The sequence below is a fragment of the Osmerus mordax genome, chromosome 9, assembly GCF_038355195.1.
Source record: "Osmerus mordax isolate fOsmMor3 chromosome 9, fOsmMor3.pri, whole genome shotgun sequence".
In the NCBI taxonomy this organism is placed as follows: Eukaryota; Metazoa; Chordata; class Actinopteri; order Osmeriformes; family Osmeridae; genus Osmerus; species Osmerus mordax.
The window spans coordinates 11,117,758-11,145,552 of NC_090058.1; the positions used below are offsets into that span (position 1 = coordinate 11,117,758).

Below are 27,795 nucleotides of genomic sequence, written 5' to 3' on the forward strand. Positions count from 1 at the left end.
CCATCCAGTCAGTCAGAGTCTGTGTGTGTGTGTTCTCCTGCTACCAGCGGTTGAGGATCTGGTTCATGTAGTCCTCCGTGGGCAGCCTGGGCCCCGTCTCCTCCGTCCTCCCCCCGTCCTCCAGCTCGTCCCTGTCCCCCTCGCCCTCCCCCAGGCCGGGCCCGGCGGAGGTCTGGCGGGCGCGGGAGGAGGGCCACAGGCCCACGGCCAGGCCCTGGCGGTGGTTCTGGTTGTGGTTGCGGAGGCGCTGCAGGCGGCGCTCCTGCTGCCGGGTGTACTGGTAGCGCTGCTGGAACAGGTCCCGGGCGTAGTCGTACAGCTCCATGTCCAGCTCGTTCAGCTCCTCGATGCGCTGGACCTAAAGGTGTGTGTGTGTGAGGGGGGGGGGGGGGTCATGTAGATTAATATACTGAACTTGTTGATACAATGTTTTTTTAACATCCAAATCAACATGACCACCACATGCAGAGGGTACCCCACCACACCCCAACCCCCGCCACGTTTAAGACACTCAATGGTGCGTCAGTCTTCTGACTATTAACCGCCCTCCGTTCCCCTCCTGTTTGCGACCAGGACCAGGACCAGGCAGCGACCTACCGTGGTGTTGTCCAGGTCCACGCCGGCCGCCCTCGTGCTGTTGTACTGCATGAAGGGCCGGATGAAGCGCAGGCGGAAGGTCCGCTCGAACAGGAACTGGGTCTTCCTCTGGTACTCCGTCAGGCCGAAGAAGGCCATGTCCCTCAGGTTCTTCTTGGCCGAGTCCAGGAGCAGCTGAGCCCTCTTCTTCTCTGGTACCGTGGACATGTTGTAGCAGCCCACCAGGCTCAGGTCTGCCAGCATGCGGACCTGGGGGGGGGGGGGGTCGATAGACGGTCAGAGAAGGGAGGGCTGTGGTCCGGGGTGTTTGTGTGTGTGTGTGTGTCATATCATCCAAACCTAGCAGACACGGGCTACCTGTTGAAGTAGCTTTATATGTGTATTTGTGATCACAGTGTGTGTGTGTCAAAACTTCCCCTCCCCTGAGTGTCGTCGTTACTTGTGTGTGTGTGCATTTGTGATCCATCGTGTGTGTTTTAGTGAGTGTTTGTTTGTGTACCTGTCTGTTGTTGGCCAGATTGTACGGGCAGTCCATGAACTGCTGCAAGGTACATCCTGACCAATCAGAGCCCTCGTAGCAGGCGGGAAGTTCCTCTGGAGTGGGCGTCCGCCCGTCGCACATGTGCAGTGAGGTCTTCCATGTGGCGCCCCTCTGCACGTGTCGCCACTCGCTGAGATATCGCGACACGGGGTCTCTTAGCAACGTGATGTAATAGAATTTCCTGTAAGACGGAGGGACAGGGAGAGATTAAGTAAACAGTTTAATGACGGATTCAGGCATGTACAGTGAAGTTCCAGAAATGGCCATGTGGGGGCAGTGTTTGCATGGCCCACTACGGCAACTGCCTGAGAGCCATAGATGACAGTGGGAGTTTGGTTGGTGTATCTGATCTTGTTCGGTCTAGAGATGACCTTCTCATGCTAAATATGTGGAAATCTAAAGAGAGAGAGAGAGACCGAAAGAAAGAGAGAGCGGGTGGGGATTGCCCGGAAGCACTCGTGCAGGTCAGAGTTTGGGCCACTGTGCAGGAAAGGAAACTGCTGGCACAAGCACATCCCAGCACAAACATCCTCACCCCCACCAAAAAACACACACACACGCAAACCCAAGCACAGTTGCAGTGTGACTCATATCTCAGCTGCAGAGCTAATACACTCGGTGTAAGTGTGTGTGTGTGTGCGGTGCGTGTGTGTAATGGCGCAGAGCTCAGTTCTGTCCTACCCCAGAGGGGGCACTCCTGCAAGAAGGAGAGACCTTTACAGGCCTTTGCACTCTAGCTAATTACTGCAGCTTAATCAATCAGCATATCCTCATTACCATGTGCGTGTGTGTGTGCGTAAGAGAGAGGGGAAAAAAAGAGTGGATGTGTTACTGAAACTCCATTCTACTGTCCTTCCTGATTCTGAACCTACCTACCGACTTACTGACCATCACTCACACACACGCGCGCACACACACACAAACACACACACCCCGAGAGACATCACCCCTCATCACACACATCCCCCATCAGAGATCCCAGACTGACAGACATCTCTTTGTTCTGTGGACACACGGGAAGCCCTCTGTGACATGTCTTGTACAAAGGGCTACACAAATCAAATGAGATTTGATTTGTAGAGCAGGAAAAACATTGGAGGGAGGGAAAGCGGGAGTGAGAGAGAGAGAGAGACGAAGAGCGAGAGAGAGGGAAAAGGAGAGGACCAACATTTCAATTTGTTTTATAATACCGCGAAAGCAGCAATGCCAAAGTGATTCATCAAAGTTCCAGCGTCTGCACTCTGCAATGAGAAGACTGGCATTTCATCATTTAAATTAAGAAATGACGAAGCACATACAGGGATCAACATGTATACCAAGCTGCTACTGATAAGAGATGAGGACAGAACTAACCATCCCATAATGATCTCAGGGTCAGCATACACTCGTAATTCTCAATCTCAGTTATTTAGTTGATTGTCATAGGTGAATGCACGTATAACACATTATTAGGATATCAAACTACATCATAAATATATTATATTATATGTGAATGAATATCCATTTGAAGGTAATGCAACACAAGAACATCCCAGAGAAACAGAAATGTGCCACTCTCATCCTGGTCACAAACTGTTTCAGACACTCTCCCCAGAGCAGGAGGCTGCGATCCATCAGGACCAACACTTCACGCCACCAAAACAGCGTCTTCCCATCCGCAGCTGGCCTCATCCACAAGGTCCACAAGGTCTCCCCCCCCCCCACCTCCCCCACTGACTCATTAACGTGAAATCAACAGACATATCTAAAGTGTTACATTAATGCTTTTTTCTAGATGACTGTTTTGCACATTGTGCACATTCTTTTAACCTCATAGCCTTTTTGTACATCCCTGCACGAACAGGCTCTTCAATTATGTAAGTAATGGACACATTGTACATTTGTATTCTTGGTTAGATTTTTTTTCTTATTATTATAATTTCAATTTTCCATTTATGTATTTTACATATACAGTACTTGTTTCATCTTACATTTACATTCATATATCTTCTTATCTTATCTTCATATATTCCTACTACTATGTTTATGTTCTGCACCGACCTACCAAAGCAAATTCCTTCTATGTATAAACTTACTTGTCAAAAAACTGATTCTGATTCCCTCCACACACACACCAACTATTGATTCAGAAGACAGACAACCATTGGAAGTCTGTCTGGGTGTTTCTAAGGCTTTTCCCTGACCCTCTCTGCCCAGACCCAACACTCAACTGTCTCTGTGTGTGCTGTACTTACACACAACAAGGACATCTCGCTTTCTCTCCTCCTCGCCCATCAACATCTCCCTCATCCTCACAAAGAGCCCTCAGACGGACCGACCCACGGCTGAGAGAAAGGGATGGAGAGACTGAGTCATCCCCCCTCCACCTCTCCCGTCCCCCTCCACCTCTCCCGTCCCCCTCCACCTCTCCCGTCCCCCTCCACCTCTCCCGTCCCCCTCCACCTCTCCCGTCCCCCTCCACATCTCCTGTCTCCCTCCACCTCTCGTCCCCCTCCACACACCTCTACTCTTTTTATTCTGCCTATTCCACCTCTCTGTCCTCCTCCTCCTTTGGTCTTTGTGGAGAAATTCCGGAAAGCGACAGGGGAGGGGCTTCCCATTTCATAACCCATGCACATACACATAAACAAACACTGTGGGCCTAAGATTGGTTTTCTTTTTCTTATTTTCTCTCTCTGTGACAGATAATGAAAGTCTTGCAGGTGTGTGGTATGAGAGAGAGAGAGAGAGAGTGTATGTGTGCTCTTTCAGCGTTATCAGGAGGAAACACACACTGCTCCAGTCTCTTTTACAACCAAACTGCAGGAAAATACGATTTTTCTGCTTTCTGTGAGGCAGATATGCTGTTACGTATACAGCTTCAGGGTCTCTGTCTCTCTCTCTCTCTCTCTCTCTCTCTCCACACACGCCAAGTAACAGGCTAAGTTGCGTGAATCTTGACAAGCATGTTTCACAATAATCACATACTTTGTTTTCGACTTTATGTCATCATGTTAAAAAATAACAGCCTCATTTCAAGAGAAACAGGATATGACTCCAACAGAGAAGTGTTTCTCCGCAACTATCACCCAGCTCACGCACGCACGCACACACACACACACACGCAGCGCAGCGCACGCACACACAGCGCACGCACACACAGCGCGCACACACACGCAGGTGCTGTATTAAGCTGCTTACCCGTTTGGCAGCACTGATAAGTAAATCCAAACTAGTATTCTAACATGAGGGGGGAAGAAACAGGGGGAAGAAGATAGAAAACGTAAAGGGAGAGGGGAGGAAATGGAGAGAGTGAGAGGAGGTGTAGAAATCATCTGGGAAACAACATGTTCTTGCATTCCATTGTAAAACCCCATCTTCCACCTGGAAGTATGCACGCATGTGCCAAAGAACTTCCAGGGAAATCCTTCAGCTTGTTCACCCAACACACCCCTCTCTGTGCTGCATGGGAGTGACAACCAATGGAATCCACTGGCTGTAAATTGAGATCATGTCAATGGACTCTCTGTGTGTGTGCGCGTGCGAGTTGCTGTTTGTCCTTACTTCATCCCCAAAACACAAACAAAAACAGCATCACACTTTGTTGAAGCTTCTAGTGCAGAGCTGAAAGTGATTCAACTCACACAACGGGTTGCGCAAGGTAAACAGCAGGCTAGATACAGCTCATGGCATCCTCCATCGATTACAGCCTCACTCTACATGGATAAACAATCCAAATTGTTATTTCATATTGACCTTAAGAATTGATTTATACGTAATCTATCTCCCCTCGCATCCCTCTGGTTTCACTGTATTTATTTCTCTCCGTTTGTTTCACTTTCTCTCCCTCTCCTACCCAATAACAAGACACTCAGACATACCAGAATAGATCTGCTGGTTCAGACAAGCTCCTTCACTACACAAGCTTCTCTCCCCCCCCCACCCTCCCCCCCCCCCCCCCCCCCCCTCTCCATCTTTCCATCACTCCCTGCCAGTCGATCAATAACAGCCTGCGGACTCAGACAGACTGGGTTAGCAGTCGGGAGTTTAAATAAAGAAGAGGAGGAGAGAGGGGACCGGTGACGGACCCGGGGGTGGTGAGAGAGAGAGGGGGGGGGGGGGGGTAGAGCAGGGCCCACAATCCCCCATCACCTGGACACAGACATACAGTTGCCATTCGAAACATACAGAAGAGACTGGAGTTTGGATAAAACAAACAAACATTCTCCTTCTCCATTCTTCTCCTCTCACAGACACAATCAATGGATATTCCATTTATGTTGAAGGCAGCAGGCGTTTCAATATTTGGGGGGGCGGGGGGGAATTTCTGGAATAATATAATAAGTGACAGTTTAGTGTTGCAATGTGTTGCTATGATGAGAGGAGCAGGTAGGCTGCCAGTGCACTGCCAGAAAGAAAATCCTCTGCTCTTGTTTGAATAATTGCTGTTGTATCAACACACACACACACCTGAGCGCCGAGGAATGTTCTCAGGCCTGTTCACTCATGTTCCATCTCAGCCGTCTGACAGAGACATCGAAAGGGCGGCCAGAAATAGATAGATGAGGAGAGGCAGAGAAAACAGATGGATGAGGAGACAGAAAGAGAGAGAGAGAGAGACAGTGATGGCGAGAGAGAGAAATACAGAAGGAGGAAGAAAGGATCTGTAAGTGAGATTCATGGCCTGTCTACCTTCCTCACTCCCGCGTGCGCACGCACGCACACACTTGCAGTCACCCTAGAAGTCAGTCCCCAGTGCTTCTCCACTTGGACAGTAGATGAACTCCCCGCCCAATTATGGCGGAACGGAGTGAGAGGAGGAGAAAAAGGGCGCGGCTGGGAAGAGGGCAAAGAATGAGGAAGAGGAGAGCACGGAAGGAAGGAAGAAAGAGGGATGTTCCTGACTTTGAGGTGATTAAGGGCCGGTTAACGAGTCTAACAAGGAGACAGATGGTCCAGTTAGAGGAGACGTTACACACACACACACACACACACTACTCTCCTCAGGCAGAGATTAGTGTGTGTGTGACCCCTGTTTCCCTGTTAATCACTTGTCACACATGTCCCTGGAACCGGCATTGGAATAGGTGTGTGTGTACATGCACAGACACAGAGTCAGGGGTGTGAAATTGGAATGATAAGGTGGTTAATCATTCCCACCTGCTCAACCCATCCTCACCCCAATCATTACACTTGGTCTCTCTCTCACTCCCTTTGCTCCAATTCTTGGAGTCTGTGAGTATGAGCGTGTGTGTGTGTGTGTGTGTGTGTCCCATGCTGATGACTCTCCATACCCCAGTCAGTGTCTCAACACACAGCCTACATTCATACAAAAGCACGGGATCCAGAACACTAGTGTGTGTGTGTGTGTGTGTTCCTTAAGAGACTGTCTTAAGCGGATGATCCCCGAAAACAATCCAATAATGACCCTCCCATCCGCCCCATGCATCCACTCTCTTAATCACACATGCCCCTAATGGGATGCGGACCTGACCCCAAGTGGCAGACGCCGTCTTCACTCCTCCATCACGACACACAGCTCAGGGTCTTACAGAGAGAGGGTCACACACAGGTCGGATTTCTTTTTTTCATCCTAGTGGGGCCTTACCATTCGCTCCCATTCAAACTGGTGTAGTTTCCAACCACTAACCTTTGACCCCAACCCTAACCCTTAATGTCAATCTAACCCTAACCCAAACACCCCTAATACCCCTTGGAAAAAAGCATTTGAGGTTATGGGGCCCAGCCAAAGGGCCACACGGGATCAAGATTTTCATATTTCACTCTACTTTCAAGGACATTTGGTCTCCACAAGGGTATTTCAACAAGACCACCCCGACTAGACATTCAAGCACACCGACACGACGAAGTAACAGCTGGCAGAGGAGCAGTCGTCGTCTCGCAGCGCACTCGACGTCTGCAGAGACAGACGGAGAGACGTGGGATCGCACAGGCAGGATGGCAACAAGGCCGGGTGAGGAGCCTGGGGCTGCATTGCATCCCTTGGTTCAGGATGAGAGCTTGTCCCTGGGGAAGATGAGGGGCGTCTGGGGGGCGGGGGGACAGATGAGTGATGGGTGTGTGTGTGTGCATGCAAGGAGTCCTCCAAGCCCAATTAAGCCCAACTGTGTCGGGGACTGTGCCAAACACGCCCCACCTGCTTAAAGAGGGCCAAGGGGCTAATGAGCACAGCCTGGGGGGAAATGTGTGTGTGTGTGTGTGTGTGTAGGGCAGATGATGGGTAGCTGGCATAATTCCTGGGAAATTACAAAAATCATATGTCTGACTTTTGTTTACTTTAAGTCTCTAGTCGGGCTGAAATAGTGACAGTAGGGTGTGCAAGCACACACACACACACACACAACTTCCTGAGGCAGTTTCTACCTCCCACGGATTCCAATTCAGCCACACAGAGAATGGGATGCAAAACAAAAAAGGAAAAGGGAGGAGACGATGGAGGGAGCGAGAAAGATCGAGAGATGGAGGGAGAGCGAGAGAGAGGGAGAAAGGACGGGACAGAAAGGGTGGAGTGGGGGGTTAATAAAATGAGAGGAGCCAAATATTGTGCAACAACAGTAACAACAGTCTCTCTGAGCTGTGTGTGTGTGTGTGTGCGTGTGCGTGTGCCCCCACACAGAGAGCGCTGGGTGAAAGAGACCCTTTGTCTGGGAGTGTAACGAGAGCTCAGAGGGAGCAGGGACTCAACAGCACCGCATTGCAATGGCATCCTTCCTTCCCTCCCTCTCCCTCCCTCTCTCTCCCTCTCTCTCTCCCTCTCTCCCTCTCTCTCTCCCTATCTCCCTCTCCCCCCTTCTTCTCTTGGGGGACTGACAAACCCTGAAATAACAATGGTTGTTCACCCAGGTGACCAGGTCCCTGACTGAGGTCTGAAGTCATACTCATTTCAGAACGACACACACACACTATTTCTTTGCATCAGCAGCTGCTAACCCAGAGATTAAGGACAGTGTGACGAACGCGCTTTGGGCTACTTTGTGAGTGTGTGTGTGTGTGTGGGAGCGAGAACATGCTCCACACCATGCGTTATTAGTGGAAACATGCCTCATGCAGCGGCAACGGTTGACTGAAGAGATGATCAAATGTAATAAATCTCTCCCGTCATGACGGGATCTGAGAGAGAAGTTGTAATGAAAAGGACTCCTCCGCAGAGGGAAAATAAACCAACAAGAGAAGAATAAAACGATAACAAGAAGGATGAGCTGTCTGCTCCATTTGCACATAATGCGGAGGCTCCGGTCTGTAGTCTGACGGAATAAGAGGCTCTTCTATCCATCCATGTGGACGACTCAAGCGGTCCCCGTTCCTCTGCCACGCATGCCCTCCTCCTTCGCCCCCGCTCACTCTGCGCGTCGCCCCTCTTCTTCCCTCCCTCCCAATCTCCATCTCCGTTCGTCTCCCTCTTTCTCTCCTCCCACCTTCTCTCCTGAGGCCATCAGGGCTGAAGGAGTGAAGCCTAAGAAGCCAGTGTACTACCGGCCTTCAATGCCCCCCCCCCCCCCCCCGCCCCATCCCACTCCCACTCCCTCTCCCCAAGCCTGCTCTTAAATCAGATAAAAAACGAGGGAGAGAAAGAGAAAAAGGAGGGAACCGAAAGAGAGGGCAAGAGATTGTCTTTGTGCCGACAGCTCATTGATATGACAGTTTGATTTTCCCTGCTCGCATGGGAGGCATCTCAAAAGGGGGCATCCCCCCATTCTCTCGCTAAGCTCTGTGACATCTCCCCCCCCCCTCCACCCGTTCACCAACTCCACCTCCTCTTCTTCAAAACCCCCTCGCCCTCTCTTCATCCAATTCAACCCCCCTCCCCCCTCCCTCCTCTGTGCCTGCTTCCCAGCCCCCTGTACCCCTACTGCATGTGTGTGTGTGTGTGTGTCTGGGCAGACACTCCCCTGTATGTCCAATCCTGGATCAGATACATCGGAATTCCGAGGCAGAGCAGCTGTTGACCTGGCAACGCTCCCTGCCAACCCGGCCCCCCGAAAAAAAAAAGAGAAAAAAAAGAAGGTTGAATACTGGAATGACCACGAAGGCCGAGAGAAAGAGGAGAGACGGAGGGAGAGAAGGAAAGAGGAAAGGTTGGGTGGAGGACAAGACAGATGATGCCGAGCTAGAGTTGAGATTTGCTTTGCTCAAGTTTGCGGCCTTGGCTAATCCAACATTATTGCATACTGTGTGTGTGTGTGTGCGTGGTGTGTGTGTGACCATGATGTGCATCCGACAGAGAGAGGATCACATGGGGACTTCAACGTCTGCAGGGATATTAGTCTCTTCAGAGTGTGTGTGGGTGTGCGCACGTATAGCTGTTCAATAAAGCTGACGGCAAAAAAACATGCGGGACAGACTGGCCCACGATGACCAGTCGGCTTAGAGCGGAGAAAAAAGACTGCATAAAGGGATTGGGAACACACACAATCAGACAGAATCCTAGAGAATCCCAAACAAATCCCAGGATCAGATCCTGGAGAGAGAAGAGGAGGGAGGGGGGGGGGGGGCAGAGGAGGATAGAGCGGGTGGGCAGGAAGAGAGGGGGCGAGGTATTCTCTAAATTGGATGGAAAAAAGAAAAAAAATATTGAAAAAAAACGTTAAAAGGTGGATGTCTGCGTCTGTATAGTTTGCTACAGCTAGAGTCTTATGGCGGAATCCCATCACAGGGTTTGCCGGGGGAACAATGTATTTATGCAAATGACGCTTCGGCATATGGGGAGTCAGTGGTGCATGTATTTACACACGCACACACACACACACACGCTCGCGTACATACGTACGTTTGGAAAGTCACAAGTTTGCCCATTCACATGATAATCTGCTTAGCCATGTAAACAACCATCTATCTGGCTGAGGAACATAAGAGAGACACCCAGCTCAGGAGGAGAGAGCGAGAGGACACGGACAGAGAGATATTCCTGGCCTTATTAGCATTCAGCAGGAGAGAGAAAGAGAACATTTAGCTGTCTGGCCCTTATCACAGTCTCGCTGGAAACCACCCACAGTGTGTCACCATGTTAAAATTGCGTCTGCATGTGCGTGTGTCCTATCTCTACCATACTGTGTCTGGAATACTCCCACGCAAGTTCATCTAAACATTAGAGGCGAAAGAACAACCCTCTGAATTGCACATTGAGAGGCTGTATGTGAGGACAGAGCTGCTGGCTGCTCCGAGTCCTGCACACCTCGCTCCTGGTCCAGGCTAGCCACGAGGAGAAGGAGAGGGGGATGGAGCAGGCTGAAGGGGAACAGAGGGAGGAGAGACAGGCAGGGGAAAGTGAGACATCTCCTTGAAAGAGGCCTGGAGGTCCTGGGTTAGTGTTGAATTTCCCCTCTTCCTCCCTTTCCCCTGACAGTCGTTCACTCTGGAATGTTCCAGAGGGGGGCTGTGGAATGTGTGTCTCTGCGTCCGAAAAACACATAGCTTGCAGTTGAATGTGTGTGTGTTTGGGAGGGGGGTGAGTGTGGATCTAGGCTGAAGAAGACACGGGGAGGAGCAGTTGGGAATGCGTGCGTGCAGGTGAGCAGCAATGGAATGTACGTGTTATGACGTACGACGGGCCTTGGATTCCCTGGAGGGCACATCTGCCTCCATTTAACAGTCATCTCATTTCCATCCAACATTCCACAAATAGAACCCCCCCCCCCCCATTACATCAACGTTTCCATAAACATTCCAATGATCAATTCCCCAAAACATGCGCCCAGCCAACTCTGGAGATCTTCCCACTGTTCAGGAAAGTCGGCCGTAGAGCCAGATCTTCCTCCCGGCCACTGTCAGAGGACTCCTCTGCTCCTCTCTCCAGCCCTCATCCTTCTTTCCCCTTCTCCTCCTCCTCAACCCTCTTTCCCCCTCTCCTCCTCCTCCCTCATCTCTCCAGCCCTCCACTGGGAGCCTCAGCTCACTAATAGAGACAAGGAGCTGGGACAGTCCTGTCCAACAGCTGCAGCTGCCACATGTATGTGTGTGTGTGTGTGTGTGTGAGTGTGTGTACTCATATACAGTAACAGCTGCTGTTGTGGGTACAATGGGGTAATGAATAATGCTGTAAGTGGTGATCAGTCATTTTGTCTGCACCCTCTGCTACCCGTCTGTGCCCTCTACTTCCTGTCTGTCTGTGTCCTCTACTTCCTGTCTGGCTGTGTCCTCTACTTCCTGTCTGGCTGTGCCCTCTACTTCCTGTCTGGCTGCGCCCTCTACTTCCTGTCTGGCTGTGCCCTCCACTTCCTGTCTGGCTGTGTCCTCTACTTTCTGTCTGACTGTGTCCTCTACTTCCTGTCTGGCTGTGTCCTCCATAACCAGTCTGTCTCCTTCACCCTCCACAGGTGTGTTTAAAAGGTTCTCTACTGTTACCATGGGTTACTGATTAATCTTTGTTAAGGTAGCAGACAGCAGTACAGATTTAGCTCCTGTCAGAGATGGTGAGCCGTGCTCATGCTGAAGGTGAGTGTGTTCAGGCCTGTACTCTGACCCCACTCTCCATGTTAACATACAGGTCCAGGTCACCTGGTCCGTCTTCAGCAGTGTGTCTAACAGCAGGACATATCCAGTTGGTCTGGTCTGGTTCAGAATCCCAGTTCAAACCGAGCTCGATTAGGACAACAACAATGGGATCGATATCCCACCACAACCAATTGATCCCTGCCATTATAGACCACAGGTGCAGGGCATGGTGATAAGCCTTTATGTACCTGACCACACACTGACCCCCCCCCCCCAAGCAATATACAGCTACAAGACAGTACGGCCCACTGAGAGTGATCTAGGCTGTATAGATCTATGCAGCAATGGGCTAGCACCTACACCCAAACCTAAGTTGATAAGCTTTATTTATGAAGCTGGATGTGCAACTGGACATGCGTCCAATCTGTGTAGATCGCCATAAAGCTGGATCTATAACTGGAGACAAATCTAGGCTGTGGATATCTACGTCGGGCTCAACGTGTTGGCTGGACACCGATCTAGGCTGTGTGGATCTCCGTGCGCGGAGCCGGGTGTGCAGCTGGATAGAGATCTCCAGCCACAGCAGCGTGGCGTCCCAGAGGGGAGAAGCTTGATGGGAACTAGATAGACATGATGGCTAAAGCACTGACTAGCAGCTGAGATGATGATTGCATGCGCAGAGCTGGCCTCTTGAACTCCAACGCACAATCGATCCGTCCGCTGTGGGACCGCGATAGGTGCCCGGTTAGTGTTTCGCAACACAGGGCACAGAAGGGCGTTTGTGTGTGCGTGTACACTCGTTATTGTGACACCACCAATAAAAGGCTGTAAAGCGTACTAAAAGCCAAGGGGGGGGGGGGGGGTAAGGTGATAAGGGGACAACGATAAGTCACAGGGAGGAGCACACCGACCCGGTTGAGACAACAGGAGTGGAGCAACACTAGCCTTGTATGTTTGTTTGTGTGTGTGTGTGTGTGGTTCCAGACCAAGCCAATCCTCGACTCCTACACCATCGGGGAGGGGAGAGAGGACTACAGAAGTCTGTTCACCTCTGGGTTGGAAGGACACCACATTGAGGTCGGTCCCTAATACCCAACCCGTCCTTGGAAGACTTGCAAAAGGTCACAAGGGGAGGGGGAGGGGAGGGCCAGTTTGGAATGCGACCTGAGCCATTAGCTCAATTCCAAACTGACCCCTCGCCCCCAGGCTCAATCCAAGGTGGACTTGGGAGGTTAGAAAGGTCAGCAGTGAAGGTCAGTGTTGGTCAGCTGAGATAGGGAGTCTTGCTGACTGACAGTCCTCTCTACCAGAGAGATGGAGAGAGAGTCTGGTCTGATCTGGTCCAACTCTATGCGAGTGGGTCAAGGAGCCCCTGCTGGAACCTTAACCCCCGTCAGCATTGCTCCACAGGGGAAGGATTACAGTGCGACACGGGGGGAAGGATTAAAGCGTGACATACAGAGAGCAGGAGCTGAAATCTGCCAAGTGGCAGGAATCTTCTGGTTCGAGTCTTAGCGGCTGAGAGCTGATCAGTCTGGCGGACACACACATACACTTCCTGACACACACACACACACACACACACACACACACACACTCAACAGATGCCAGGGTTTAACCTCCTCTCAACAGTCATCCATCTGGAGGAAGAAGAGAGTTTGAAACGTCACTGTGACGCTGTCCACAGATGCAGACGGCTGCGCTATCCTCCCCCGGCGGGCCGACCCGGCCAGCACCGCTCTCCGGGTGGAACCTTCCGGAACTTTTGGCACTGCAGCCCTGCCTCCGGGCTCACGGCCTATGTCATGGAAAGCACGACCACTCAAATCGCCACTTGGGATGGGGGGGAGGGGGTTGCCCTTGGATACCAGCTGTCACACACACGCGGACACACAAATAGCGTTGACGGCACTCCGCGTGAGAGATATAGGGAGGGGGGGAAAAGCGGGAAAAACATGTCGTGAGCCGCAATTCATGATGGAGGAAGACAGCGACGAGGAGGAAGTGAAAGAGTGACAGAGGGAGTGACAGACAGAGCGAGAGAGAGCGCGCGAGAGAGAATGCCCTGCGCCCTTACTGCTGATGAGGTCCAGCTGTCAACAAGCCCTCATATTCTCCCTCCTTCACTGCCGGCTCCATCAGTGCTGCTTGTTCCTCTTTCCAGTCCCGTCTACCAGAGGCGGCTCTGGAGTAGCCAGGACCTGCTGGAAATAGGACAGCTGTCCTACATAGTCTATGCTGGACAGTAAACATACTACAAAGCTACATACACACCCAAAATGCGTGCACACATGTACATACAAACACTCTCTTCACATTCGAGACAAAGTCCAGTGGGACTGGTGTTCTGAAAAATAAAAACATACTCTTGCCCAGAAAACAGGTCCCACCAGCTTTAAGGCTCCACTTGCGTTCCGCTACTGACTGTGTGTGTGTGTGTGTGTGTGTGTGAACCCTGGGTCTTCCTATTGTCCTTTTTTTTCCTCGAACAAAAAGGAGACGGGGTCTTTGTTAAATTAGCAGGTTTCATTCCATCAATGTTCATCATTATTTCATGACCTGCTGAATATTTCATGGGTTTGGTGAGCGCGCGTGCCTGCGTGATAAAGAGGAGGGTGTTTGTGTGTGTGTGACAGGACATTAAGTATTAACTGAGCTGTGGGGCTCAAAGATGAACGTCGCGGTCATCCAGTATCCCAGCATGCTCTAGTGCTCTCTGTCTCGCCTTTCCAGGAAAGGAGCCCGGGGAGCTGTCAGACGCGCTGTTAAATGCGCATACAAGTGTGTGTGTGTGTGTGGAGGGGTCTGGGGGGTAGGACGGGGGCGTAGGAGATGCAAAACCCAGTAGAGTAGTAAATAATGCTGTTTGAGAAGCACTCCTTAGGCACACGGAAGCCCATGCGCACACACAAGCTCACGATAGGGACTCTGTGTCTTTGTGTTTCATGTCCAAGACTGCCCCCCCCTCCCTCCCCCTCCCACGACGCTTCTTCAAGAACAAAGACGTGAAAAAGGGACACAAAAGAAAAAAAAACATAGAAAAAAAAGGGGAAATTTGCACCAAGGATATTTTTTTTTTCTTCCACTTTCTGTTCTTCGTCTGCCTACTTTACTCTCTCTATCTGGGTCACATCTTCTAGCAGTCTCAGTAAAGGGCAGAGAGACAGACAGTTATCTGAGGTGAAGACTTCCCCCTCCCTACCTCTCTCTTTCCATCATTCACAATATATATTCTCCTTCCTTTCGGCGTCTCCAAGGACACAAGTCGCCACCACTACTGCCAGCTCCGCTGCCCTCCCTTGGGTCTAGGCCTGGGACTGTGCACCCCCACACACACACACACACTATGAAGATGGAGCATACGCATGAGAAAGAGGGAAGGTGGTGAGCTGGACAAGGGAAGACAGTAAAACAGGAGACCACTCAGGGGGGAACAGAGAGAGATGGGATGAAGAAGCAAAACAGATTTGGAGAAAGAAGACGGTTGGGAGATGGCACGTCGACACACACACACACACACACACACACACACACACAACAAGGGGCTTGTACAGGTGCTGCTTCTCAGCCCTGCCACACTGCAAGCCAGAGATAAGGGATGGCAGAGAGGAAACAAAAGAACAAGGAAGGAGGTGATGGAAAGAAGCGCTTTGTAGGCAGGAGAGATCACAGGAGACCGCTCTGGGACGACAACATCCTGCCGTCGACACACACACACACGATTCTGTGTGCACGGAAGGAAGGAAGACCAACACCAAATCCCTTCTGAGGTACCACAAATATCCCAATGAGGAAACTACTCACAGGATGTGTTAAGCTCACACACACAAATAAACAATAGGCAAACACGCTACACCATGTGCACACACACACACCGAGGACAATAAGCAAGCAGGCAAACACACACTACGGCTTGCACACACACAAATACCTAGAGACCTTCAAAGGTGAGTTAACGTTTAACTTGTTAAGTGGGTAAACAAGGGCTGAGATTGTGTGTGTGTGTGTGAGTGAGAGACAGAGACAGAGAGAATGTGTCTAGTTGGTTGAGTGTGTGTGTCAGAGAGAGAAAAGCGTGGGGGTTGGCACGACCAAGCAAAGGTTAGACTGTGGAGAAGACGAGCTGCTCTAGGCACTCAGTGACCAGGCCTCAAGGACACCACATGTTTGATCAACACTGCTAAAAAGCCCTGTGCCAACACACACACACACAAACACACACAGCATGAATGCGACAGGTCAACCCTCAAGGTCTTACCTGTTCCAGAGACGCACGGAGGATTCCACGAAGAGAGGAGACAAAGAGAAGACACAGTAATGAGTACAGTGCAGAACATAGTCACACAGAAAACATGAAATAACTTAACGAGATGGCCCAGTCCTGAAAGCTCTGAGGGCCTTCTGAGGAGGACATGTGTAAATGTGACACACGCGCACACACACACACAGCTAGGTTTCGGCGAGGCAGAAGTAGGGGAGTTATTCTGAGCTCCTTTTGTCTTCTTCCAGATCCGTCTCCCCTGGTGGAGCCCAATCTTCAGAACACACGCCAATACACACACAGACATGCCCGCTCGCACGCACACACACACGCTCGCGCGCATATATGCTCACTCGCACACGCACAGCAGATGGAGAGTGAGTGAGGGAGAAGGAGAGAGAGGAAGAATGGGACCCGAGACAAAGAGAGTGTGAGAACAGAGAGAGAGAGAGAGAGAGCGAGCAAGAAAGGGTGCATAAGAGAAAGCGGGGCTATCGGTGTTAAGAGATATCCATCTCACGGAGGAGAGAGAGAGAGAGAGAGAGAGAGAGAGAGAGAGAGAGAGAGAGAGAGAGAGAGGGGGGGGGGGGGGGGGGAGCGATACCATCTCATTCCACTGGGACAACATCCCATTCCAGCTATCCTTACCAGCCAGCTTTGTATGTCTGTTGTGCGTTGGCCTGCATGTGTGTGCCTGTAACAGTGCACGTGTGTGTGCGTGCCTGGGTGTGACTCAATCAAGAGGACACACAAAGAGAGCGCCATATCTTGTGTGTGCGTGTCTGTGCGTGAAAGACATGAGAAACAAATTAGATGATTCAATCAAAGCACATGCACACACACACACCTTTGTATGAATAACAAGTCCCCAGACAGACCAGGGATACATCTTCCTCATTCCATCCAAATGAGACAGCTGGGGGGTTTGTGTATGTGTGTGTGAAGGGGGGGGGGTTAAATAATCATTGTAGGAAAGTTGTAATGGACTCAAAACAGCCACTCACTCAGCCTGCTACGCCTCACCAGGGAAGAGCGTCAGTGACCTTTTCACCCTGAGACACACACACACGTCCAAAAGGGTTGACCTCTTTACGCCGATTAAAATTCCATTGGGGGTGGGGGACAAGATGACAAGACATTCCTCTCCAAGGAATCTCTCTCTCTCTCTCTCTCTAGAGAGACCCTAGTCTATCACTCCTTCCTCTCCTGCTGTTCTTCCGACCCGACTTTCACTGTTTTCGTCCCACTCCCCCTATCCCTCTCTTCCATGGTGAGTGTTTCTCTGCGGTGTGGAGACAGGGGTCAGGGCATGCTCCAACACGCGGGGAGCTCAAATGGCCTGCCATTAGCATCAGTGACTCAACACAAACGGATTGGGGAGACGACACACATTCCCTCATCCCGTCTTCCAGCAATCTCACAAACTCATAATTACATACACGGGCAGCTGCTTTGTTTTCGGTTTCTGTGCTTCTAGGAAAGGTTCAGGAACGAACCTGGGAACTGGAAGGAACACGGCCTGGAGGAGCATCCTGCCAGCCAGTAGCAAGTCTCACGGGAGCAGCTGGATTTCCGACAGACTCCACGCTAAACCATGTTTTAATATTTCGGGAAAAGGTGCTCCATTAATCTCTCAACACCTCAACTCTGTGAAAAGGATGTGTGAAAGGGGAGGGCTTGAGCACCTGCTACCTTACCCAGAAAGTTCCGAACAAGAAAAGAAAAAAAAAAAGGAGGTAGGTGAGTATGTGAGTTTGTGTGAGAGTGTGTGTGTACCGCCAGCTTCTACAGGTATGAATCCAAAACTTTTCTCGTCATGATTGACAGCAGCAGACTGGAGACCTCCGACCAACATGTACACAGGAATGCATGTGCACAAAAGACATTACAAAATGCACAATCACACCCTAAGCCAAACTGCACACGGGCATGTTCGGGCTTTGTCGGGAGTTCCAGTTGGTACCGGTCTCGAGGCTGAACAAAAGGGGGAGGACAGTGAAGGGAGAGTTGACGGAGGACAAGAAAGAAAGACGACAGGAGGAGAGGAGGGTGAGGGGGGGGTCAGGTGACACGCACGCTGCCGGGGGGGGGGGGGGGGGGATGTCATCAGAAGACACACACTGCAGACGCAAATCATCAAATGACAGACTGTGTATAACTGCTGATGTTGTGTGCGTTGGGAGGGGGGGGGGGCAATACTTATTGACCGTAAAGCTAGCTTCCAAACCACAACAGGAATGGAAGGGGGGAAGGAAGGGGGGGAGGGGGATGACCATGAGTGAAGGAGATGTCAGAAAGATAGCGATCAAGGACTGGGAATCGGAGGACGAACACACACACACACGCACGCACACACACACACGGATTCAGACACACAAAAGCACACCAGCACAGATGCAGAAAATGCACACACACACAGAAACAGACACACACGCCAGGTGCAGTGAAGGATTATTCTGAAAGAACAGGCCTCAACCCCCCTTTGTGCCCTTCTGATGAAGAAAGACGACAGAGGGGTGGGGAAGGGAAGGAGAGGAGAAAAGGGAAAGTCAGAGGAAGAGAAATAAGGGAGAAGGAGAGGACAGAGAGGAGAGGATTGCACGCAACTCCCCACGCTGAACACGGTAAACAGGAATGTGTCAGTCTGTGTATGTGTGCGCACAGTAGGAGTGTGTCCGCCCTGCTTTGTCACTCTCAGAGGTCCCCCGCGGTCAAGAGCGGATCCTCTTTCTCTCGAACCCTCCCTCTTTTCATGCACTCTTCCCCTCTTTCTTTACACACTCTCCTCCTTTTCTCCTCCCTCTCTTTTAGCGGAGGGCTGAATAGGCCCTCTCTGATGACTGACTGATGAATGAAGTGGCTCTTTGAAGCCAAGAGTCAGAGCAGGGTTGGTCGAGCATGAAGAGACTTGGGGACAAAAAAGTGAGAGAGAAAAGATGGGGGGGGGGTGGTGGAAATGTCAGTGAGAGAGAGCCAGTCGGCGAGAGAAATGGAGATAGAGAAAAAGATGGAAATTGAGAAAGAGAATAGGAGAAAGAGAGAGAGATATATAATGCCACACAGCAGCCAGGCATGGGCCATACAATAAAATATCAAGTTGACAGCCTTCACACACAAACACACCCACACCGTGCCGCGCTCGGCCGACTGCATTTGCATCGGGAGCAAATTCGTGAAAAGAAGCGACGCCAAGGCAGAGGAAGTCCTGGAGGGCGCGACACAGTGACATCAGCAGAGTGCAGTCAGGGCTAGACAGGGTCATGCCGCGCTGTCGTGCTTTCCATCTCGTCTCATCTGAAGTGACGTGACAGGGGAACAACAGGACCGTTACCTGGTGGGTCGCAACTGCGCTAAGATGTTGGATGCCATTTGGCCGAGGCGCCGGGCGATGCGACAAGAGTGCCCTTATTCCTGCTACTGAATAGGAAGCGGCCATTGAGGATGCGAGTGTGTGCCCTAGCTGTCTGTCTGTCTGTGCGTGTGTGTGTGCCCTACCTGTCTGTCTGTGTGTGTGTGTGTGCCCTGCCTGTCTGTCTGTCTGTGCGTGTGTGTGTGCCATGCCTGTCTGTCTGTGCGTGTGTGTGTGCCCTACCTGTCTGTCTGTGCGTGTGCCCTACTTGTCTGTCTGTCTGTGCGTGTGTGTGTGCCCTGGCTGTCTGTCTGTGCGTGTGTGTGCGCGATTATCTCTAGCCCAGATCAGATCGCTAGCAGATAGAAGCACTTCCTCCGGAGGCATCACTTCCCCCATTTACAGGAAGCTGGAAAGTGAAAAAGCCTAGAATAAATATGAAACTTCTAAAGAGTGACAGTGGATAACACAGTCATTGGAATAAAAAAAAAAGAGGAAGAGGGAGAGAGAGAGATTGTGACAGAGTGGGCGGGGTGCTGAATGGAGTCAGAGGAAGCAAACGCTATAGAAGGAATCAGGAAGCAGTGCCTGAGGGGGGGGGGGGGGGGAGAGGAGAGAGAGAGAGATGAATAGGGAGATAGAACGAGGGGTCGAGAAAACCGGGATTGTTGACCATCCTCTGTTCATCAAAGTTTTATAGAAATCAATACTGCAATGGGATATGTACAGATATAGAGAACAGACAGAGGTGTGTGTGTGCGTGCGTGCCTGTGTGTGTACGTGCGTGCGTGTGTACGTGCGTGCGTAGGCCTAACCTCTAGTGACAGAAGTCTTCTGGAGTGTGTAATAGTGGTAACAGAGAACAGCAGCAACCTAGTGGGATATAGCTATACACACACCCTCCAGACATGTTTGTCCTGATCGCAATGGACAGGCGTGCCCACACACACACACACGTTAAGAGTGTGTGTAATATGTCATTCTAACCTTTATAGTAACACAACATTGTCCTGCAGCATCCAGCAACCAGACCTGGAGAGGAAAACTCTCTTCACAGATTTCCTGTTCTTTGTTTTTCACTTTACTGGAATTCCCACTGTGGAAGTCTACTGTTGAAACACCCTCTCTCACATACACACACATCCCTGACTGAGCACAAACAAATACAGAGACAGTGTGAGGGGAGTCTTAGGGAGGGTATGAGAGATAGCGAGAGAGAGAGAGAGAGAGAGAGAGAGAGAGAGAGAGAGAGAGAGAGAGAGAGAGAGAGAGAGAGAGAGAGAGAGAGAGAGAGAGAGAGAGAGAGAGAGAGAGAGAGAGAGAGTGATAAAGGGAAACAGAGATTGGGGGGGGGGGGGGGGGGGGGGACGACAGAACAACTACACTCTTTTGTTCCTCCCTCTTTGGGGTTCAGTAAAAAGCACACACAAAAAAAACTTTTTGTGCGAAGCAGACAGTCCCAATCAGTGAAAGTCCTCCCCTTGATTCAAAAGGAGCCGTCTGGGATTAGCATTTTTCCCACAATTCAATTAGCACGCCTGTCAGAAACTCTGCTGAGTTCACATGCCTCTCTCAGCATCAGCATCCTACCCACGCACACACTCCCAATAACTCTCATTGAATATGATTGATTATTCATAAAAACAAATCCAAAAGAGACCATTTTGGCATGCCAGACCACAGGAAGCTACAAGGGCACATCCTGTCTGCAGATGACAGACAGCACACTGCGCTTAATGGAAAGAGAAAAATAAGATTCCCCAGGGAGCGAGCTGTCTCTTTTTCTCTCTGTCCTCAATAGCTTACATCCCTCCATCAGAAGGAAGGAGGGGGAGAGACGGACAGAGGCATAGATGTATAGACAGAGGCTGTAGAAAAGAACCAGCGTCAGAATGGTCGAGGGGGAAAGGAGAACTATTGCTAACGCAACACTAATTAATGGCCTGTAATCCTGTTCTCATGGCTAGCATAGCGTAGCATTCCGCAGCGCCGCTCATTAACAACCATAGAAATGCTCGCTAATCAGTCACTGCGGGGGTAATGGTAAGCTAATGCTAACGCTAACGCTGGGTCAATCAATAGGCAGTAATCTTGTCTGCAGAGCCGTTCTAGCGTAGCCGTAGCGCAGCTCATTACCATCTATTGCAATGCACGCTAATCATTTATTGCACGGCAATCGGTCCTCCAGGCAGTGAAATTATTTTGAACAGGATGATGTTTGACAGCTAACAAAGAAGGTTAGCGCAGGACATGGATAAAGAAACAGTCTGACTCGCTTTTATTTCCAGTCAAATGTTTTGGACTTCCCACTGTGGTCTCATTTCACTTCAAGGAAGAACTACAATTGATCCAATGTATTCATTTATGTTCTACCTTCCTGTTCCCCTCCTTTCTTCTTTTGAAATGAGCATGGTTTCCGTCCAATTACACCTGAGCTGTTGATGTCATATAATGGTTATCCGGCCATCAACCGCCCCAGCTCATCCACAATCAATTATCATTAAGCATGTCTGGACCACCATGCATCTCATATCTCTGCAGTGGTCTCTACCCTTGAACCCTTTCCTGTCGCTTACTCTACACTGACAATATGATGGGCTGTATGAGGCAGTTCTGTTCACCTTTGTCAAGGTTTCAGCTGGGTAAAAGAGCGGTAGCGTTGATGACCAAGACTAGGATGACTTCTCACAGTATCGATATGCCCCACCCCCCACCCCTAGCTAAGTCCTTTTGGTCTGTGTATGGAGTGAAGGGCTGTGTGAGAGCTGTCAGGACCCTCGTCAAGCTGTCGTCATCTGACTGGGTCAGACACCCTTACGCCTGACCTCTTCAACTTCAAGCATGCGTGTGGGTGTGTGTGTCAGGACTAGCAACATTCTCACTTCCAAACTACGAACAGAGGGAGTGCGAGCATAAGAGCCAGAGAAAGAGACAGAATGAGAGAGAGACAGAGAGACCTATGCTTTCCAGTTCTGGTCCATCTGTGGAAGGGATTGAAAGAGGCATAAAGTAGAGGAATGTGGAATGTCCTGATTGGGAATGCTGGAATCTGGTGCGGGGGTGGGGTGGGGGGGAGACAGGTTCCAGGATGAGGACATAACCGGCTTTGGAGAGCCAAGCCGCCAGCGTTTAATTCCAGCTAATCTGATTGGATTAACACACGACGACCTGGCCGGCTACACACTATGCAGGCGCGCACACGGACACGCCGACTCTCTCTGACGCACACACACACACACACAGAGTAACACTTGCAGCAATGACTGGAAAAGTTGCAGTCTCTATAGTGTCCCTGGCTGATGGCGCCACACGTACAAGCTCTTGCCTACACACACACACACACAATGTAGATGCGAATTGTGATGTGAATCTGAAACAGCCCTATTGAAAGAAGAGTAATGCCCTGACCCTGACAACCGCGCTAATTGTGGACTCCCCTTCCCCAGCTATGAAACTAAACGTTTCACCCCACCGTCCCTTCAATCATGTCCTTCTCCCCCCTACGTCTCCTCCACATCCCAACATCCTCGCCCTCCCTTTCACCCCCGCCCCACTCATCCTCCCTCCTCCCCTTCACTCATCCTCCCTCCTCATCCCCATCCTCCTCCCCACAGTTATCCTTGGCCCTGCCTCTCCTCTTCTCTCCCCCACCCAACCCTCATCTCCCAGCCTCGTCTTTGCCCTCATCCTCCATCCCCTCCTCCCTTCCGTCCCCTCACTCATATATGTAATCATTCATTAGAACGAAGGCAGTTGTCCATTAGGCAAAGCAGCCATTTTGGAAATTGCAGCAAATCTTCCATGAAAAGACATTTCCTCTAATGCAGTAGTCACGCTCGGAGGGAGAGAGAGAGATGGAGAGAGGGAAAGGGAGAGAGCGGGTTGGGGGGGGGGGGGGTCCCGCCTGTGGCCATAACGCCACCAAGTGGAAAGCAAGCCTGCTGTTTGATTAGAGAACAACACCATCACAGAGGGAAGCAGAGGGAGGGGGGGGGGGTGAGGGAGAGTTTAGAGATGGGAGGAGGCGGGGGAGACCGGGGGAAGAGACAGAGATGAGAGAGGGCTGAGATCCAGGCGTTAAAATTAGCCCCACCACTGCACTCAGCTCTTACCAAGATGACATAGACACACAGGGATTAAATACATGAACACGCACAACAGATGGTTTCCCCTTCTGAAAGCTAATAGGAGGAAAGTGATATGCATCTTCTTAACCAATTAGAGGCTCGTATCAATGGCCTGGCGTTTGTGTGCGAGCCTCCCTCTCAGGCGAGAAGCATTTCAACTGATCTGAGAATTGTAGTCCCAGAAGATGACAGCGGTGCATGAGAACCCTGGGCCGTGCGTGTACTAAAAGAAGCATCAATACTCGTGCTGTCGACATGTCACTGCTCACCATCTCTCTCTCCTCGCTCACATTTAACGCACGGCCCTGGGTTCTGACGGCTCTTTAAACCCAGCAAAACCGTCCCTTTCATCGTCTTCTCTTACATATTCCCACCCTCACTCTCTCTCGCTTCCTTTTAAGATATTACTTTTTCCCTACCAGAGCAGTGACTAATGTCTCCCTGCTAGCCCTGCCACTCAGCAAGGGAGAGATCTCTTACGACTATTCTCTCTCCTCCTCCCTCTAGACAGATCTCCTCCCTCACTTGAAACCATCCATAACTCGGGATCAAACCGCTTGCCACTGCGTCGCTCCGTGATGTCACGCCTCTCCAAATCCCATCTCCTCTTCTCTACCAGTTCTCTCTCCCCATTTCCCTTTCTCTCCCCCCCCTCCCTCTCTCTCTCTCTCTCTCCCCCCCCCCTCAGCCATGACAGATGCGCACCACTAGACCATCACAACCACGCCTGCACTCAGCGATGAGATCTCCCTCCTCGCCGCCGTGTAAACACAGCACATCCTTCTTCTCCTCCTCCTCCTTCTTCTCCTTCTCCCACACAAGCACTTCTCTCCGCCGCGAGACCAGTGTCTGACCGCCTCGCCGCAACAACACCCCCGCCGCTCCCCCCTGCGTCGCTCCCCCCCCCCCCCGCCCTCATTCACACCTCGAGGCGTCAAGCCCGTGGTCCGTACTGCTCCCGAGGCAGGATGTGCCGGGTGATGAAGCCTTCCCTGCTTGCGTCAGACTTCAGTGATAACACACCCAAGTGCGTGTAGATTTGAGATTGTACGTGGGATTCAGTTCTTCTGTAGTTCTCTGTCGTTTTTTTCTCTCTCAGTATTTCGCCGTGTGCTGCTGTCAATACAATTTCCCCCCTCAGGGATCAATTAAGTTCTTCTTTATAGGTTGTAGTTTTTCCTGTGTGTCTCTAATGTAAACACACACACACACTGTGTGTGTGTGTGTGTAAACGGCTGCAAGCCCATCCTTCCAGTCTCCCCAGTGTGATTAGGTTAGACCCCTCTGACCAGACTGACCACGGGGGGGCTAACACCAGTACTGAACAGACTGCTGCTGCTCAGGCTGTCTGTGACTGTGTATGTTTTAGCGAGAACGTGTATGTGTGTGAGAGAATATCTGTGTCTGAGAGAACGCGTGTGTGAGAGAATGTGTGTGAGAGAGAGGGAATGCGAGAGAAAAGTGTGTGTGTGTGTGTCTTTGCCCGTGTGTGTGTGTGTCTGTGTATGTGCATCTCAGCGGTAATAATCACCCGGATTAAAGCGGAGCCAAACCCCTGCGGGGTCTCTCTTCCCCCGGCCTGGGCCAGACCTCTGCCCCCCAGCCCACCCCCCTCCCCAATCCTCTCTGGAGAAGGGCAGCTCTCGGCTCTTCCAGGGGGGTGGGGAGGTCTTCTCTGGCTGACTGGCTGGCAAGCTGGGAACCTGACCTGCTGTCTTTCCACTGTGGCAGTTTCAATTCAGGCCCAGCAATCAGCACCTTCCCTGGGACAAGAGGAGGGGGGGCTGACGACTCTACTCTGTGTTGGGAGGTTAGCTACATCTACCGGGCCTTCATTTCCCTAAAGTTATCATGGGCCAGTAAATCAACAATTGTCGGCTGTCTGTTAAGTGCTGTGTTGTTTTAATGAGAATAGAAGAGACCCCTTCCAAGAGTGAGCCATCAAGGGCTGAATATGAGACAGCCTTTCTTAAGAATCCATTTTCAAGTAAAACTATTGTTCCATTTAGCCACAAGTCCCTCCCCAGTCTTCACAAATATGCATCAACTTCAACCCTCTCTGAATAAAAAGCAACAATCTAGGCACCCCACAAAGTGTATACTAAAATTAATCTATACGTGTTAAGTGAGTCTGATTGGGGGAGTTTTTTTTATAACCTTTACAAAGTAAAGTAGGCAACTGGGCAAGATTAAGCCCCTGGCCGCATGAAAGATGTCCAGTTACCTTAGATTTTTTAGCTTGTTTTCCTTCTTGTTGAGAACCCCTGGTACACAGTTTGTTAGCTCTGTCCAGTCCGCGTGCAAGCCACAACTCCAGCCCGTGGAGAACCGAGAGAAGAGCCAGGTCTCTTTACGGTTGGGCCGGTAACAGGTACACTTTTTCTGACCCGGTCTGCAGTCGCAGGGAACCTCAAGACGAACATTCTGGACTAGGTGCCTTCCAAATGTGGTTCCCCCAGTTTTCTGTATGTGTAAAAACACTATCACGTCCTCCCCTTTGATTTCGAAATCAACCGTTCGCTCCAAGTCCCGAACGGGAAAATAGTATTTCTTTACGTAGTGAGGGTCCGGGGTCGGGAAGATGTCCCCCTCGTCTTCCTCCGTGAAATAACCGTGCGGGGAGCCAAAATTAATCACCCCCGGAGCAACGTACTGATAAAGAATCAGCATAAAACATACAGAGCCTACAACGATCAACAAAAATTTGCTGCTCCTCTCAACCATGGTCCTTCCAGTGCGGTTCATACGCTACCATTTCCCTGTGAAGCGAATAGAGGGGTGTAGAACGCTACGCTTCATTCTCGTTCTCCCTACGCGAGCGAAACAAAACGCGATCATAGCATTGCGCAAGTAAATCAACGATATCGACACATCGTAACTGTAATCGTTCTACAGGACAAGATACATTGTAACTACTGAAATCCACAGCACTACTCTACATTTACTTTCGCTCCCGTATTCTCGCGTGTCTGTTAGTCTCCGCTGCATTACCATGGGGCTATGTACCCAGGATGCAGAGCGAAACCTACCTTTTTCTGCACAACACACATTCCCATCTCTCTCTCTCTCTCTCTCTCTCTCTCTCTCTCTCTCTCTCTCTCTCTCTCTCTCTCTCTCTCTCTCTCTCTCTCTCTCTCTCTCTCTCTCTCTCTCTCTCTCGCTCTCGCTCGCTCTCTCTCTCTCTCTCTTGCGCGCGCTCTCTCTCTCTCTCTCTCTCTCTCTATACACGCACCCACGACCTTACTTAATTAAAATCTTGTGGATTGTTAACTGACAAGTATGAATTATGAATCATATCACAAGTTGGATATAACACTGATATTTTGACTTACTAACATCAGAATGTCAAGATGAAATTGCAAAGTACCCCTAAACTAAAAAGGACAAATGTGGACGACCATACATGACTAGGCCGACGTTTTTTTTTTGCTAAGGAACAGCAGTTATTTTCCTACTTTTAGTCTACAAGACAACTTGACCAGCCTTTATTTTCATATTATTGAAAACAACTATGTAGAAGTTAGGTCATCTCTGTTTTGCAACCCCAAATATTTGGTACAGATGAATTTATGTTACAAAGAATCCCAAAACAACAATAAAGGTCTACTTAACAGAATCAACACCATGTTTAAGTTGGCGTCTCCACAACCTTTATTTTCGCGTTTCTACCGCTAGAAGGCGGCAGTGAGAATCACTATCCCACCGACAAGACAGACTAACAAGTTGTCAGACGCTGAATATTTATGTTTCTCCCACAGGCGTTTACTGTCGAACATGTTTTGACTAATCTGATCAAATATGGGTGGAGAGACAAGTTTTCAAACCCTGTATTTGGAGATAAGATTGTCTTTTGTATTAAATTGACAATGTAGCCTTCTATAGGCTCCCTTGTGTTATTTCAAGGTGAGGCTACGTGCAGAATTTGCAAACATTCAGGAAATGAGTATGAAAAGGCAAAGTGAATGTTTACGTTTTAAAAACAGCAATCAAACACATTTACATTACATTTACATTTAGTCATTTAGCAGACGCTCTTATTCAGAGCGACTTACAGTAAGTAGGGGGAAGTTCCTTGCCCAAGCACATAACGTAATGTCGCACGGCCGGGAATTGAACCGGCAACGTTATGATTAATAGCCCAATTCTCTAACCGCTCAGCCTTCAGACAGGCCTAAACATGCAATCCCTTACAAAAAAAAATAGATTAAAGTATACTATAAGTATACTAAAATATGGATAGTACACTTTTAGTTCACTTTTGATATACTTTTAAGAAGTATGCTTAGAAAATAGTTCAGTTTTGATATACTTTTAAGTATGCTTTGAAAATAGTTCACGTTTGTAAGAAGTATAGTTGAAAAATAGTTAACTTTTGATGTACTTTTAAGTATGCTTTGAAAATAGTTCACTTTTGATATACTTTTAAGAAGTATGCTTATAAACAGAAAATTGTATACATTTCTTCTGGAGTAGGATGTACGTTTTCTAT

General features: G+C 50.0%; 1 protein-coding gene across 1 annotated transcript; it reads right to left on the reverse strand.

Annotated features, from left to right (window-relative positions):
• hs6st1a (heparan sulfate 6-O-sulfotransferase 1a) lies at positions 1-26,281 on the reverse strand. Its single transcript, XM_067243284.1, has 4 exons — positions 25,531-26,281; positions 1,097-1,319; positions 598-846; positions 1-358 (listed from the first exon to the last, which is right to left on the reverse strand). The coding sequence occupies exons 1-4, from the start codon at positions 26,049-26,051 to the stop codon at positions 41-43; spliced, it is 1,311 nt and encodes a 436-aa protein (XP_067099385.1). The 5' UTR covers positions 26,052-26,281; the 3' UTR covers positions 1-40.
• Between the last annotated feature and the right edge of the window lie 1,514 nt (positions 26,282-27,795).